The sequence below is a fragment of the Ascaphus truei genome, chromosome 12 (genome assembly GCF_040206685.1).
Source record: "Ascaphus truei isolate aAscTru1 chromosome 12, aAscTru1.hap1, whole genome shotgun sequence".
NCBI lineage: Eukaryota > Metazoa > Chordata > Amphibia > Anura > Ascaphidae > Ascaphus > Ascaphus truei.
Window position 1 is genome coordinate 27,646,184 of NC_134494.1, and position 16,546 is coordinate 27,662,729.

General features: G+C 40.7%; 1 protein-coding gene across 3 annotated transcripts in view; it reads left to right on the forward strand.

Moving 5' to 3' along the window:
* USP47 (ubiquitin specific peptidase 47) overlaps nucleotides 1-16,546 on the forward strand; it is a 56,532-nt gene that overhangs the window by 4,983 nt on the left and 35,003 nt on the right. Inside the window, exon 2 of one of the 3 annotated variants that reach the window (XM_075567113.1) lies at nucleotides 10,873-10,985. The exons of the other annotated variants lie outside the window; for them this stretch is intronic. Within the exon in view, the coding sequence (XP_075423228.1) occupies nucleotides 10,983-10,985 (3 nt within the window). The 5' untranslated portion in view covers nucleotides 10,873-10,982. The remainder of the gene's footprint in view (nucleotides 1-10,872; nucleotides 10,986-16,546) is intronic. 3 annotated transcript variants of the gene reach the window in all.

Genomic DNA, 16,546 nt, shown 5'->3' on the forward strand with positions numbered 1-16,546 from the left:
CCCCATCTCCCGGTTAGGAGATAACCCCCACCCCACCACCATCTCCCGGTTAGGAGATAACCCCCACCACCCCACCACCATCTCCCGGTTAGGAGATAACCCCCACCCCACCACCATCTCCCGGTTAGGAGATAACCCCCACCATCCCACCACCATCTCCCGGTTAGGAGATAACCCCCACCATCCCACCACCATCTCCCGGTTAGGAGATAACCCCCACCACCATCTCCCGGTTAGGAGATAACCCCCACCCCATCTCCCGGTTAGGAGATAACCCCCACCCCACCACCATCTCCCGGTTAGGAGATAACCCCCACCACCCCACCACCATCTCCCGGTTAGGAGATAACCCCCACCACCATCTCCCGGTTAGGAGATAACCCCCACCACCATCTCCCGGTTAGGAGATAACCCCCACCACCCCACCACCATCTCCCGGTTAGGAGATACCCCCCACCCCACCACCATCTCCCGGTTAGGAGATAACCCCCCCCCATCTCCCAGTTAGGAGATAACCCCCCCTCCCATCTCCCGGTTAGGAGATAACCCCCACCCCACCACCATCTCCCGGTTAGGAGATAACCCCCACCACCCCACCACCATCTCCCGGTTAGGAGATAACCCCCACCACCATCTCCCGGTTAGGAGATAACCCCCACCACCCCACCACCATCTCCCGGTTAGGAGATAACCCCCACCACCATCTCCCGGTTAGGAGATAACCCCCACCACCCCACCACCATCTCCCGGTTAGGAGATAACCCCCACCACCATCTCCAGGTTAGGAGATAACCCCCACCACCCCACCACCATCTCCCGGTTAGGAGATAACCCCCACCCCCCCCACCACCATCTCCCGGTTAGGAGATAACCCCCACCCCCCCACCACCATCTCCCGGTTAGGAGATAACCCCCATCCCCCCACCACCATCTCCCGGTTAGGAGATAACCCCCGCCACCATCTCCCGGTTAGGAGATAACCCCCACCCCCCCACCACCATCTCCCGGTTAGGAGATACTCTCCCCCCTTCTCTCCCGGTTAGATCACACCCCCTCCCCCCCTGGTTAGGAGATCACCCCCCTACCCCCCGTCTCTCCCGGTTAGGAGATACCCCTCCCCTCTGTTTGCCTTCTCCTTCCTGTACGTGTTTGTTTATCTGCTGTTTAGAGGGTCTCCCCGCCCCCATGTTCCGCGCTGCGCAGTGTGTCCAAAGTCCCCTCTTCACAGCAAAGGGCTTACTCAGTGTCAGATGCTTTAATGAGATTGGGAAGCACAACACCTCTCCTTGTTGTATGGCATTTAAAATATATATTGTGTGTGTGTAATATATATATATGAAACATTAACATTATTCAGTATCAAAGAATAATGGCAATGTTTAATAAATACTACTATATATGTGTATCCAAGCTCTTAAAGGCAGAGCTCATCCTTGTATGGTGTGTGTTTTATAAATATATCTGATTGCAATTATCAGTTAATACTGAATAATATATTTAATATTCATAAATACTGGTGTGTGTAAGCGTGTAAGCTCTTAAACGCAGTGCTCCTTGTCCGTTGTGTATATATCATATCTAAGATTCCAATTATTCTTTAATACTGAATAATATGAGAAATATGAATAAATACTTATATATGTGTTTAAGCGCTTAAAAGCAGAGCTTGTCTCTTCTCCCTCCCCCTTTTTCTCCCTGGTATTCGCTTATCACCTTTCCTCTTTTTACTTCTGTCCCTCTGTATTTTCAGTTATCGGTATCCTAATACTGAAGTACTGTTTATATGGTTGACATATAAAGTTAAAACAGTTGGTATGCGTCTTGTATTCTTGTATCCTCTGATAATAAGGACCAGACTCGTATTTTTTACTGTGATCCCTGTTGGACTCCTATCACCGTAAAGAGTGCAGGTGCTGTTTATTATTTTCATAAGCATTATATTTTAGGTAATAAGACAACTTACAATTCACTTTCTCCTATACGTAAGTAGCATTGCTATCTTTGCCAGCTTTTTTTTATGCTGTCTTTTAATATATTTTTTTCAGTTCTCAAGTCATTATAGATATTCAAATTGTATTTGTATTTGATCAACATACAGAAGGTTCACATGTCAGAGATGAACTATGCATTTCCATAATGTCACTCCTACTATGGTGACTTTTGAATGAGGGACCTAAGTGTTTGTCAGTCAGTATTTATGACTACTTTCCATGTTGGTAAATAAAGGTGTACAATGAGTCATGTATATCAACATTTATGACTCATATTTATTAGTCCTGTGAAAGATGACCCCATAACGACAACCAGTGAATCATGCACAGCTATAAGTTGGTCCCATTGCTACTGTTATTTAGTGCAGACGCACTTCTCATTATTGATCTCTCACTTCACTTTGTAAGTTTGAGCACACCTTTTTGTCCATCTCCAAGCTATAAATAAAATGAATACTTGTTGAGCAAATAAAAGTTACCATCTGCCACAAGTTATGTTTTCTTCAGGACAACTGTAAACATATTCTCATTGAAGCTTTAAGGAATGTTATTTTAGTTTATTTTCCCTTGTAAAAGAAAGTGAATGTGACTAGAATATCCTGTTATGCAGATTTCGAGCTTGTTGACATTACTACTCTGTTGTTCAGATCTTAGACCTCATGTATATTTCAATAGGGTGTAAGGTGCTCTGACATAAGCCTATTTGATTCAATTGTATCCCTTTTCTCAAACAGATATTATTATTTATTATTGTTACTAACAATCTTTATTAACAAAAACACGTATTAGCAAAGCAGCCCATTTGAAGTCATTTTTATACAAGGCTGATGGATTAATGTAGTGCTTTGTAAAATACATAAATGCAGGAGCTGAATTAATGCAAATAACGTGATCAGCCCCTTCCCCATCCCTACGGCAATAACATTGTGGCAAGCCCATATCTTTTTATGGTTTTGAGTTGTCACTCGAGTGAGATAATTTCCTTGCATGTACATTTAGTGGAACAATTTTATACATAAACAGCAGATGTTAAAAATAAAAAAATGACCACATTTTTTTTTCTTGGAACCAAGATTTCAGAAATGTGCTGTCATGATTGTACCCCCCCTGATTGCAGTCGGAATATATTTCGTCATTGTTCAGATGGTAGTGACAAGTAACAATAATGCAATTCATTCTTCTTACTAGCAGCTTATGTTTTTATTTTAGCCTGAGCCATTATTATTACAAGTTGCTATATGAACCATTTGCCCTCGGTGCTGGCTAGTGCTGTTTGGTGGTTACTATTCAACACTTACGTAATGATGTGAGCAGCTATAATTATACTGTCACCTGTTTCTGTGATCACACGATGACACGGGACAAGAATGTGGAGTTGTTGTTTAGGACGCATGGACATGACTCGTCTTTTGGATGGAGAGAATTACTATTTTAATATATATATATATATACCCCGTATGCCCCCCCGATCATTATATCAATTTAAAAATCTTCCACTTTTATTTTTTAATATTTTTTATTACGTTGTCACTTCAAACCAATTTCTTTACTGTTTGCAAGGTTTCACCTTCATGACCTAGTTCATGTTTTCATCTGTGCTTTTCACATGACCATCTTCACCTTGTGTCCTCCCTTCCGTTCTCCTGGTTGTTACCAGTATCTCAATTTCTACCAACTAGTATTGCTCCATATGTTGGGGACAGCTGGCACAATACATTACTCTTAGCAGTAAAAGTGATTTGTGCAAAACATGTCACATTCTTAGTGATTGTAGAAAGTGGAAAGTATGGCAGGGTTTGAAATTGTTTTTGTTGAAGTAAATATGTTCCGTGCATGTCATTTTTGTTCTTGTTGCTTACTACAAAACTATTTACTCCAAGTACTGACTGATCAACTACTGTATGCATCTTTATTTTATCCTAGATCATCATTAATTCTACAGGAAGCCTTTTCATGGAAAATTGCCCTGTCTTATTACAGCCGTTCATTACACACGGCTAAAATAGTATCTTCCGATGGGTCATATTGGTTAATTATTCAGCGGTAGACAATTCCCCATTTGTAGATTATAGACACTTAAAGCGTACAGCCCAGCACTTGAGGGTTTACAGTGTAAATGTAAGTCTTGCTGTGACATTCTTATACAATAGTTAGAAGTCTGCAAGACATTTGGCATTATTCTCTGAGTATCCACTGTCTTTTTATTATATATAATATTTATGACTTATTTTGAGAACTCTGCAATACTGGCCACACAGGAGAATATTGCACACACTACTGTATTAAGCACTGGATCGATCATTATTATTGGCACAAAATCATCCACTTTGGTTACACAGGAGATTAAGAAATCCAAGTAAGCAAGTAGACTGGTCTCTGCACACAAGACACACCTGTAATGTAAGTTGTTGAATTGCCTGTTCAACAAAAGGTAGAAGAGTGGCTGCTATACTTCCACAAAACTTGATTCATTTGTTGTAATATAACTTTATTTCCTTTATTGTTACGCATAGTACGACATAGTAATATATAATTATATTATAAGAAGTGTTATAATTGGCACGATTTCAGCTTGCATAGTCATATGAACATGTAAAAAAAAATGCTCCTTCAGTCATCTGAGCTGCATAGTGGCAGTGTTTGGAGAATTGTGTGTGTGTGTGTGTGTGTGTGTGTGTTTTTACAAAAAAATTTTTTTGTCTGAACTGAGAACTTTGGCGCCTACCAAGTATGATGTAAACCTGCTTTTAGATGAATGGAGAGAATGGCTTCTCCGTCGCGACAAGGGCGACGTCAGAGCTTATTGAACAAAGGTCTTAGTCTTGTGACAGAGGATTCTGGGAAATCCTCAGTGTAAGTAGGTCACCTGAGCATTTGGTCAAGTTGTTTTTTCATTTTGTCTACAAGTATGACGGTTATTATACAGTTCTATACGTAGATTAAAAAATAAATAAAGGAATCATTTAAAAAAAAAAAAAAAAACAGGCATTTGTGCAGACACCAGTTTGTTTGAGCTCTTGCTGAAACTGGGCCTGTTAGTGACACCTGTTTGCAAAAAGAGCAGCAGTCCGAAGCCTTATTTTTTTTCCCCTCCGTAATAAAAGAAAAACCAGTTGTGTATTACCAAACCATTTAAAGGCATCACACCAACTATAACAGCGGCTTTAGTGCAAGCGTTTTACCAGGACATATTTGAAAAAGAGAGGTAACGATCAATGCATGCTTCTCCCAACCCAACTAAATAACTTGTTCTCAGGCTGCATATCCAAACTCTTGTATGTGACACTACTTGGGATGAGTACTTGTGACATTTATTTCACAGTACTGCTTTTAAGGCCATTTCATAAATCATTTTCTGTCGGTAATGAAAAATATCTCATTCTATAAATTGATATATACTGTACCTATACATTTAGTCATTTGTTTGCACTTGTAAAATGATATTTATGAGTTTGAAAACCTTGGCACGGCAAAGCAGGCACATCTACATACAGCACACAGACTGCCTAGAGATCACATGGTCGGTGCTAATGAAATATCCAAATGTGATTACATGAAATGGCTTTGAACAGCAAACTGATTATATCAGACTAAGACCCAGTTCTTTAGAACGCCTCAGCTCCCGTCATATGAATGGGAGTAAAAGCGTACTAAAGCTGAGCACCCTTTCGTGGATCGGGGCCTAAGGGAGTTGGTATTTCAGGCACAACATGCCAAGATGGCGTTCACATACCGATCGTTCAAAGACTGTATTCACCTATCATCCTCAAAGGATTTTATCACTTTGCTGTTTTCCTTGTCCTCTCTTAGGCTGGGTCCATGGTGTGGGAGACCACGCGGAGGCGTCCTCACGGGGCGCGATCCGATTGCCTTAAGGCATTGATTGCGCCCATAGAGCGGGCGGAGGCAGGAGGGGACGCGCGTTGCGCAAGAAATCAGTTGAAACAGATTTCTTGGCGCGACACGCAGGTCACGTGAGCGGTTCGCCCATTGAGGGCGAACCAGGTCCGTGACGCCCCTAGGAACGGCCCCCACTGCCCGTCGACCATGACAAGGTGAAGCACCTGCTTTCCCACAGCCTCCGCACGACTCCGCGACGGCACCATGGCCCGGGCCTTAAGAAACCTCTGGAGTATTTTGTGAAAATGTCAAGACGTTGTGAGACATGGTTTTATTTTATAATTGGCGTAGACATTTGGATTCATAATGATACAAACTGAATGAATGATACAGCTGAAATGAAATAATTACCAGGAATCTTTAGTTTTGTGCAAGGTGCTAATAACGTTTATTATTCCATATAAGAACTGGGATTGAATAGATAATTGCATGGTGTGGTACACACTGTTGTTCTGGATAGCCATGATATCTTGTGCAGTGACGTGGTATGATGTGTGGGTCTTTGCTTTCTGGCCTTGACCTGTCTCTGTAGTCAAAGCTTATCCATGTTTGCATTTTTGGTATAGGGAGTGGAATACAAGCGCAGACTGAAGTTGTGTAAACACCAATCTTTTGTTTAACAGCTGTTCATGGACTTGCTGAAGATAAGCAGGCATCTTATGTGATTCATTATACCTGCAGTTCACGTTTTTGTCTGTAAGAGGATAAAATGGTTAATGGTCTGTGATTGGTTTGGTCTCTAAGTTGTAATGTGTAAGTTTGCACAATAAATAATAGAGGGGTGTAAATACACCATATTAAACAAGGAATCTTTCAAAATAAAGGGAACTGCCCCTTACATATAGTTACTGTACATATAATAAATACAATTTCTTCTTCGTGAGCAGTACTTGCACTATTGAATATTACTGTTAGCAGGGCTCATGAAATCCACTTGGCCGGAACAAGTGGAATATTAGGGGTGACTTGTGGGGGTAATAGGCATCGGTTGCTGCAGAGCCTCTTCGGACACACTGCTGTCAATCCCCGCTCTGCTTTTTGAACGAGTGGCCTGGTGGTGAATGTCTGCAGGTAGATTTTTTACAAAGTCTGTGCCATGGGTATTTGTAGTCTGTGTCCCAAAGATCCTGATACGATGCAGTGCGATGATGTGCTGGTGTTGCTGCGGGAGTCTTACTTTTAGCAGCTAGTACCTGGCCCTTTGGCTGCCAGATTAGTTAACAATATCCACAGGGAACTCTACCTCTCAGTAATTTTAATTCAGTAGATACAACATTGAACCCAGGAGTCTCTGATGTGTCAATAAGTTTATCTGCATATTCAAACTTCATGTAGTGTGTTCTTTCATGTAGGAAAAACCTTTTCAGCTCACATACATTCCGTTCATGAAGGTGCCTGCAACGAAGACGATTTATATCAAAAGTTTTCTCACATTTACACGGTGATCCAAGAGGAATCAAAAAAGATTACCCATATCTGCACTCGGCCAAAAATTCCTAATGCAATAAAGCAGACAGTCTTAAAGTAATGTTGGTTTTAATTGGTGTTAGTTAATACATCAGGGCTATATATCAGAGATCTGTCTGATATGACTGAGAACCAAAAACGATGTGGTCACAACATGTCTAAAACATTAAAAAAAAAAAAAAAATAATAATTATTAACCAAATGAACTCACTAAGTGCAACATATATACACACAGTGTCAATTGTTAAAAATCCCCGGTGATGGGATACAGAGGTATATTGAAACAATGCCAGTATACAGATAGATATGGGGAAATCATCTTTTTTGTAACAATATCCCCTAAGAGCAAGTGTCACAAACCGCTTGGTTTGTATCATTATGAATCCAAATGTCAGTATGGATGTCTCAAATGGTGTAAAATACACTGTTATAGCAGCGATTAGTAGCATATTCAGTGTTCACTGAATCATAGAAGAGGTACCATTTAATATTGGAAATATATCCTTATGTCCCTGGTTGTTACCGAAGGGGGTTAATCATAATAGAGTGTAGTGATTCATTCAGCTATGTCAGCATACATCTCTACCACAGCAGAGCAGATACATACAATAGGGTGTCATTCCAAACTCTCTTTACACTTTTTACACCCTAGGTGTTCTCTATATTCAGCAAGTGATCAATCAAGTGACTGATCAATCAGAAGGTACAATGTAACCCATGAAGAATACCCTGTATTTATTAAAACGGGTAAAGCATAAGTCGCAATATAGTACTTTGATATATTATTAATTGAATAGTACTTGCAGAGAAAACCCATTTTAATCTGTAAGGTGATTACATACATATGCTGCATTGCTGTGGATCTCCGTGTAAGTATCCAGAGTCAGTCTTGGGCTACGCTTATAGTGCCGGCGATGCGACGGTCGCTGGAAAATCAAATAGAGATGACTTCCAGCAATCGCGACCAATCCGTTGCGCTTACTATAAGTGCACGCGACGGTGGCAATGCATTTGTTTTGCCGCGACGTCAATGTTGCCGGCACTATAAGCGCAGCCTTGGCTACATCCCCCTCATATTGACAAAGTAACATCTGAACAGACCGTATGTATCAGTCATGTTCCCTCTAATAGTATAAAACCACGCTATACAACCAGTTTGCAGGAGTGTGCTCTCAGGTGTGTCTGTCCTCACCACCCGGCGCCATCGCCATGACACCACTTAAAACCGACCATGTTTTGTGCGTCTTGCACGCTTCTTCAAAGGGGGAGGAATGATGACCTGTTCAGGTATCTAAGCTTAAATAGCCCTGTTTGAAGGGGTAGAAGGTTAATTGCTCAGTCTTGCATTAACTCACTCCTTGCCGGATTCACGTTTAGTATCAAAACGTTGAAGAGGTGGTTATTAGTATATCATCTCTTTAGTAAGAAACAGAATAATATATATCTCCTCCATATGTACATGGGTATTGTGTGTTACTCGCGTCATTATGTGTGTAAATCACATCATTATATGCATTAATCTAACATGAGGAAAAGGTATAAAGGTATCTTGGTGTAGGAATATACTCCTAGTGTACCGCCTCTAAAGTCAAGACGATCCATAGGTGTTATTAATCCTATATACCTGGATCTCTTTCTCTCTCCCCCTCCCCCCCCCATTTCTTAATCAGATGCATACATGAGTCATATATCTCATTCCAGATGTCAGAATGATGGCAATCCCACAGTAACTGTATATGGAAAAAACCACAGCTGATGCAGGAGTATGAGTAGCAGGAATGGATAGAATGCCTTGAGACTTCTACCTTGGATCGAGCATGTTCTGAAGTGCAGATCACAATCTACATCAATGTATATCATAGCACATAGATACATGTGTGGGTGTAAATGAATATAAATCCTCATTTATGTGATGGAGCAAAAAACAAACTCCAATAAAGTGAAAATAAGTCCTCTGCAATAAAAAAAACTATAAAGATAAAATAAGTAACCATGTGTATATATATATATATATATATATATATATATATATATATATATATATATATATATGTGTGTGTACCCAGTAACATATATACAGAGAATGTATGTGTACCGTCACACCTAAAATGAAGGGGTGTATGTATATATCAGAATATAAGTGTAGTCCTAATAGAAGTAATAGTTATATAGTCCAGGGATCCCCTGGGTGAAACTAGCGATACTGATTCAACAATAGTAGTGAATCCTATAACCACAATGATAATAATAAATAATTAGTGTACAGTATACAAATATCCCTTCCAATACTGCATAGTGATAAGTATAAATATAATGATACACAGCATACAGATATTCAACGGATACACATATACATGCTTTATCTAGATCAGAAAAATGTTTTATGTATATCTTGTGTTTGACGTGTTTCTGAAATAATATTAGTACTAGAGAACACATGCAGTGCCCCATTCTTCCATGCCCCAAAATAAGATTGGTGGGAAAGGATTCCCATCATCTTAGTGTAGGAGGGATATCTCGTGATAATAAAATGTATTTGAGTACACCAACATACAACACATATGTGCGCTAGCACATGTAAATGGACGGGGAAAATATTTTAGGGAGCTTGTAAGTCAGAATAGGATCCAAGCGTCCCAAAAGACATATATAAGCACAGAAAAATACTAACCGCTCAACCTTAATAAACAAGTAAGAGAGAAGTATATAGATCTATGGGTGCATGGGGTAATAGAATACTGATATTTGCACGGTGATCCAAGAGGGATCAAAAAAAGATTCCCCATATCTGCACTCAGCCAATCCCTCTTGATATCTTATTTTATCTGTTATTTATTTGATTACCCCATGTATTACTACTGTGAAGCGCTATGTACATTAATGGCGCTATATAAATAAAGACATACAATACAATATCAGTATTCTATTACCCCATGCACCCCATAGATCTAGATACTTCATTGTTACTTCACTGTTAATTGCTTATTAAGGTTGAGAGGTTAGTATTTTTCTGTGTTTACAAAAGTTTCTAAAACCTGTTTTATAGCGCACAATCATATTCAATTGCTGGATATAGATAATTGGTCATTTAATGCCATATACTTTACTAGCATGTTTTAAGATGTGACGTATCCTGTACTTGAGATTAGCTGAGTCACGGATCATAAAATCCTGCTTTGTCAGTTGCTTATGACCGAGTAACATTTTCCACTGCGTACTAACAGAGCTGGGAAAGGTACATCTGATTATTTGCCTGCATAAAAGAAAATAAATGCACCTTTTTATTACTTTGTGGTAGTATAAGCAAAAAGAAAATGCTTTCTCTCTCTTTAGGCCGCGATCGGATTTATTGTCCGGGTGCGTTGTTATCATGGAGCCCTAGATTTTGAATATTGCCATAGTTAATATAATCAGCCCAGTGTTTGATTAGCAGGACTTAAAGTGTGACACACTCAAACTTTGAGATACGTGGCCAAGTAAAAAGAATTGTTATCGGCCTCTCCACTTATTTCAGCTTTGAAACAGCGGAAAAATCCTCCAGGAAGATCAGAATGAAGGAAAGCACAATATCCGCTTGGTTCTTGTTCGAGGACTGCAGTTTGTAGATGCTTTTACAATTTGGCAATGGTAAGCAATTGGAGACATTCGTTTGCAACTTAGGAAGGCTTCCACCCGAACAACCCTATCGATATGTGATTGCTGCATCACTATGACATTTTCCTTGATAGGGGGAGGATTGCATTTGCTTTCACCAGCGAGGAGTGGCTCAGTGAGTAAAGACACTGACTGGCACTGAGTTTGGAGTTTGAACCTGGTTCAATTCCTGATGTCGGCTCCTTGTGACCTTGAGCAAGTCACTTTATCAGGCACCAAAAAAAACTAGCACTGCTATACAAGAACAAATTATTATTATTATTGTAGCTGCTGAGTTACACTGACTGAAGGATTTATTGAAATGGAAAGGCAGCCATTTAGTGAACCCTAGGAAGCAGGATCTTTGCTGATCGATCACGGGAGAACGAATCTATCGGCACCTTAGGTAATTAGTTTTCAATAAAGATAATCAAAGAATGATAAAAAAAAAATATATATATTTATTAGTTTTAAGTGCCGCTTGGATTGCCTTTTCAACATTTACATCGCATAAGAGTTTATTCTAATTTAAGTGATGTTATTAGACCCTCGTGTGCTAATCTCTTTTATTGATTTGAAAAGTTGGCTCATTGTGACGTGTGTTAACGTGAATAAGGCCTTCAGTTCAGTCATTAATGCTACTTAAGAAAAGCAGGCACAATAGCACTGTTTTAGCTTTAGGACAAATTGCCTAGATAAAGGATTAGATTTAAATTAATCTGTAACACATGCAAGTGGGGCTTTGGAAGTTGATCATTCTGTACAGTGTTGTCAGTTAATTTGTACATAAAACCAATGTATGGTCTGTATTACCAATGCCAAATGGAAACTGTAATGCTTTGAAATGATGTTGAAAGTAGACAAACATTTTAATGATCATGCTTTGCTGCTGCCTGGCAGGATTGCCAATAGTCACTTGAAATAGTTGTCACTGAAAAATTTCCATGTAAAGGGTCATTTAGTCCAGGAGTGGCAAACTCCAGTCCTCAAGGGCCACCAACAGTTTAGATTTAAAGGATATCCCTGCTTCAGCACAGGTGGCTCAGTCGAAGACTGCATCACCTGTGCTGAAGCAGGGATATACTTAGGCTACGGCCCCAGTGCCTGTGCTGCACGCGCGTCTGTGGGGCAGCTGGCGCGTGCAGCCGAGTCCCCCGGTCTGCAGTGGGAAAGACGGGGGGCGTGACGGGGGTGCGACCGTGACGTCACCTCATTGGCTGAACCACCGGGGGCGTGTCCTAGCGCTCTGTCGCAAGTCCTGCTCTCAATTTTCTTGAGAGCAGGAATTTGTCGGCTCAGGGCGGCGCCCCCCTCTCAGCGGGCCCGACCTCATTGTGGGGCGGCTCTTGTCCCTGCAGGGTCCGGCACAGCGGGCGCTGCAGTAGCCAGCGGGGACCTGGCCTTAGAACCTGACCTGGTGGTGGCCCTTCAGGACTGGAGTTGGCCACCCCTGATTTAGTTACTGAGGAATCTTTCTAAATCTGGATGTGTAATACTGTATTACATTTACTTGTTAATTTAATTTTTTTGGTCATTTGCAGTACAGTGTTTGTTTTAAAAATTAGAAACACACAGAAAAAACCTGGCCAAATCGGCATTTCAGTTACTGCATCAGGACCAAGAGTTATTTTTCAGAAAAATGGCTGGAAAGATCAGCCTGCTGTAATAAGCAGATTTTCTGCTAAGTCTCTTTTAAAGCACTGCAGGGCCTCTTTCACCAGCTTCAGCTTGGTTGCTGACTCTGTATTGTGAAACCACTGGTTATTAGGATAAAATGGGCTAGTGATTTTTATTACCACTTCAGCATTCATTTTCTTAAGAGCAGGGATTCCTCCTAGACCAGTTCTTCTCATCTTTGATGCATTTTGTCCTCTTTAGCGACTTCAAATAATGATGAACAGATGTTACTGTCCGTCAGGTAGCACAATGTACACAGCACAGAATTCCTCCCGCTTAATGGCAAACCACATGTGTAATATAGTTCCTATCCATAGAAAGGCCATATAGTATTGCAACGACTTCCGCTGCAATTCATTCATTTAGACATAACAATGTTGGCAAAGTGCCTGTAATGTGGGGAATAAGGCTGCGGCCACGCTGCCGCTGAGCGCGCTCATGCTTGAGAGCGGTGACATCACCTACTCTCCAAGCATGAGTGCAGGCTGTCCTGCATAATTTTGCGAGTGGCGAGGCGTGGCTGGGGGCGGGTCATTGGTTGTATGCCGTGTGCATTGACTGGCGCTGATTGGTTGTTGAAGGCTCATGCGACACTTCAGCGCGCTTGAAAATCAATTTGCTCTGTCACCCTAAGCACTTAGCTTGGAGATCGCACGAGCGCACGCATGCCGTGTGAGGGTGGCCATACAGACTGATTTTAACTTAAGTAAGCACGCTCAGCGGCAGCGTGGGCGCTGCCTAACCCTAATGATGATCAAGGTACATTTTAAGAGTACTAATATTTTTTAACCCCTTTAGCACCTTGACTTACATCATCAGAAAAGTATGTACAACCTGCCCTTTTTTTTTCTAGTGTGATTATGATCAAAATCTTCTATTGGTATAAAACTGTTTGTGTAAACTGTAAAAAGAAAAAAGCATCCTTACTTTGGTATTGACCCCTAATCAAAGCTATATTGAATGTTTAATTACTTTTTGCCTGTGCTTGCAAGGAAAAACTATGGGGACTGCAGGGTTAACTATTGGTGGCGATGTAAGGCTTTTTTCTTGGCTGCCAGTGAAGCTGACTCCTGGTGGCCATATTGTTTCTCCCGGACAAGAGTTTTTGTAAAGGAATTTCAAAATTAAATATCTCACAAATTAGCGGGGATGAGTTCCACCACTTTTCAGCTGCAAGGGACTTGGTTTCAAATTATGTTACAAAAACCCCATTGTTTACCGTTTTAGGCTAAGGCCCCGCTGCACGTGCCCGCACGGCTGTCAAAGTGATGTGACTTTGTAAATGGTTGCTATAGAAACAAAAAATGCTTGTTACATTATAATACATAAAAAATGTAATTCAGAGTTTAAAATAAAATGCTACAAGTATTTTCTCATCGTACAAAACAGATTTATTTTTAAAAAAAATCACACGTAGGATATTGCTTGGTCTGCAGCTTTAAAACATGCTGTCGTGGTGTTTTATTTATTTTAAATCATGAGGCTGTATTCTGTATTACATCCCGGAAGACCTTTATGATAGACGTTGTCAGTACAATTGCCATTAACCTTGTTGTTGGGTTCGTGAGCCTATGTTGATCACTGCCCAAGTGCCATCTTCAAAAAGGGTAAATCATCTCTTCAATCTTATTTCTCTAGAATTGTGTCTTCTTTTGTAGGCTCACTACAGCCCTATACTGGAAGCCCCGTGTTTCAGAACCCCCTCCTTCACCTCCAAATAACAATAAGTAAACAGGCAGAGTATTACTATCTCTGCATCACAGAATAGTGCATGGTACTGCTCAACACTGATGTAAAAAGTTTTAAACTATGATCTTGTAAACTAAAGGACATTGACGTTAGAAGTCTTTTCTACGGGCTGGTTTAGCTTTGTTCTTCACCTCCTAGTGCCTCGATTACCAGGTCATTCCCTTATTTATTTATTTTTTGCTAGCCAGCTGTTGAGCCTTCTTTTAGTTTTGGCAAAGCATCTTGAAGAACTTAAGCAGGTGCTAGCAGCCATACAATGAAGTCGTGGATTTAATGTGCTGCCAAACACGTTTATTTAAAATGACCAGAATACATCTGTCAATCCTAATGTTAAAGTAATAAACAAAAGTGCCACGTGTGTGTTTCCTATGTGACCTATTAAATGTCTGCTTCACTTTGCAACTGTCAATGACGGTTATTCATTAAGTCTCTGAAGATGTAACACTCCTGAGCTGATGGCATTTTCTTCTTTCCCTTTAGAGATATCTGCGTGCATAGCAGTTTGCACTGCCGGTTATGTATGTTCTGAGTACAGCAGTGTGATGGCGAGGTTATGCCAGAAGCAAACTGTGTTTTCACAGCAAGACTTGCTTGTTTCACTTAGAGGTAGCTAAACATTAATCAGCATCTTACCCAGAGCAAAGCAAGATCCTGCTTTGAATGCTTCTGATTAAGCCACAGGACACACAGTAATGTAAGGATACTGTATGTGTTAGACCCAGGGCAGCACGATAATGCCTCAGAATGAAAGCGTTTGCATTCAGGTTGATTCCCTGTGACACTGATAAAAAGGACACCTTGTCAGCTGAGCCGACTTTGAACTAGATCATCAAAATCAGTCTTCATCACAGTCTCTCTTGAGTCCTGTTTTGTGAATAACCATAATATAATTATGTAGAAACCATGCAGTCAAAGTTCATTGCTTCTTTCTTCTGGCTTCATTAATGAAGACAGGGGGGGGGGGGATGAGGATCATGACTTGTCACCATTCATCTAATGAATAACAAAGATGTATCAACATACAAAGAAAATACACATTAACCAATTTGCTGCTGCAGGGGCATGGAGCCCCTTCTCTGCCATGTGTTGCTGGCCCCTGTGGCAGAAAACGGCAATCCTCCTACTTTTTTATTTTATTTTAACAGTTTGGGAAGCGGTCCCCCAGGATCTGAATTGCACTATTTTTATGTCTAGGAACCCCATGGTTTCCAGGTTTTAATCTCCCTCCAGAGGAAACAAAATGTCTGTCAAATCCCTGTCCAATAGAAAACCATAAAGTCATTGGTTGCAGCTTCCTTTTGGATGGCCATTTAAAGCCCCTTTCAAAACCAGGAAGTAGTTAATACTAGTAAGTATTTTGGGAACCATGGGGTTTGTTCATGGCCCTGTTTCTGAACTAGGCTCCTTGCAACTCCTGTTGAATTTATTCTTTTTCAAGATTGGAGTTGTGTGTGTGTGTGTGTGTGTATCCTCTATCTCTCTATCATTTGTATTTTAAATAGAGCATGTATTGAGATACGAATTACAATATACTGGGCATTCGGCAAGGCTCTTCAATAATGCACAACCTTATTTATCGTTATTTAATAGAAGCTATGACATTCAGTCCCCCTGCCCTTCTTTGTTCCACCCCATAAACTGCCTCTATTTCATTTTTTATATTCTGTCTTTTATTTAAGTTTGAGAGTTTGTTCATTTTTAAAGCTGGTCTTCCTCTCGCATCAGATTTGGACACACCGCTTAGAAAAATAGAAAGTTAGTGTTCAATGCCTGAAGCTGTCCTTGGGGCCATTCTCCATATTAATAATGCAGTTGAAACAGTTACATTTAGCGGGGTTGGGCATCTGAGCTATTTTAGTCTTGTGCCAACCGTACTTGGTGCGTGTGCATGTATACGCATACGTGAGTTTGTATGTATGTATGTATGTACATAAAGTGATGGGTGGCATTCGCGTAACAATTGGCAAACTTGCCTGGGTGCGCTGTAGTTTGTATATGTATGTTTAAACGGACACTCAGGAACTAAAGATGATACAAAAAGATTTTGTTCACAAACCAACGTTTCGGTCCCACTCTAGGACCTTTCTCGAGATCATCTTGAGAAAGGTCCTAGAGTTGGACCGAAACGT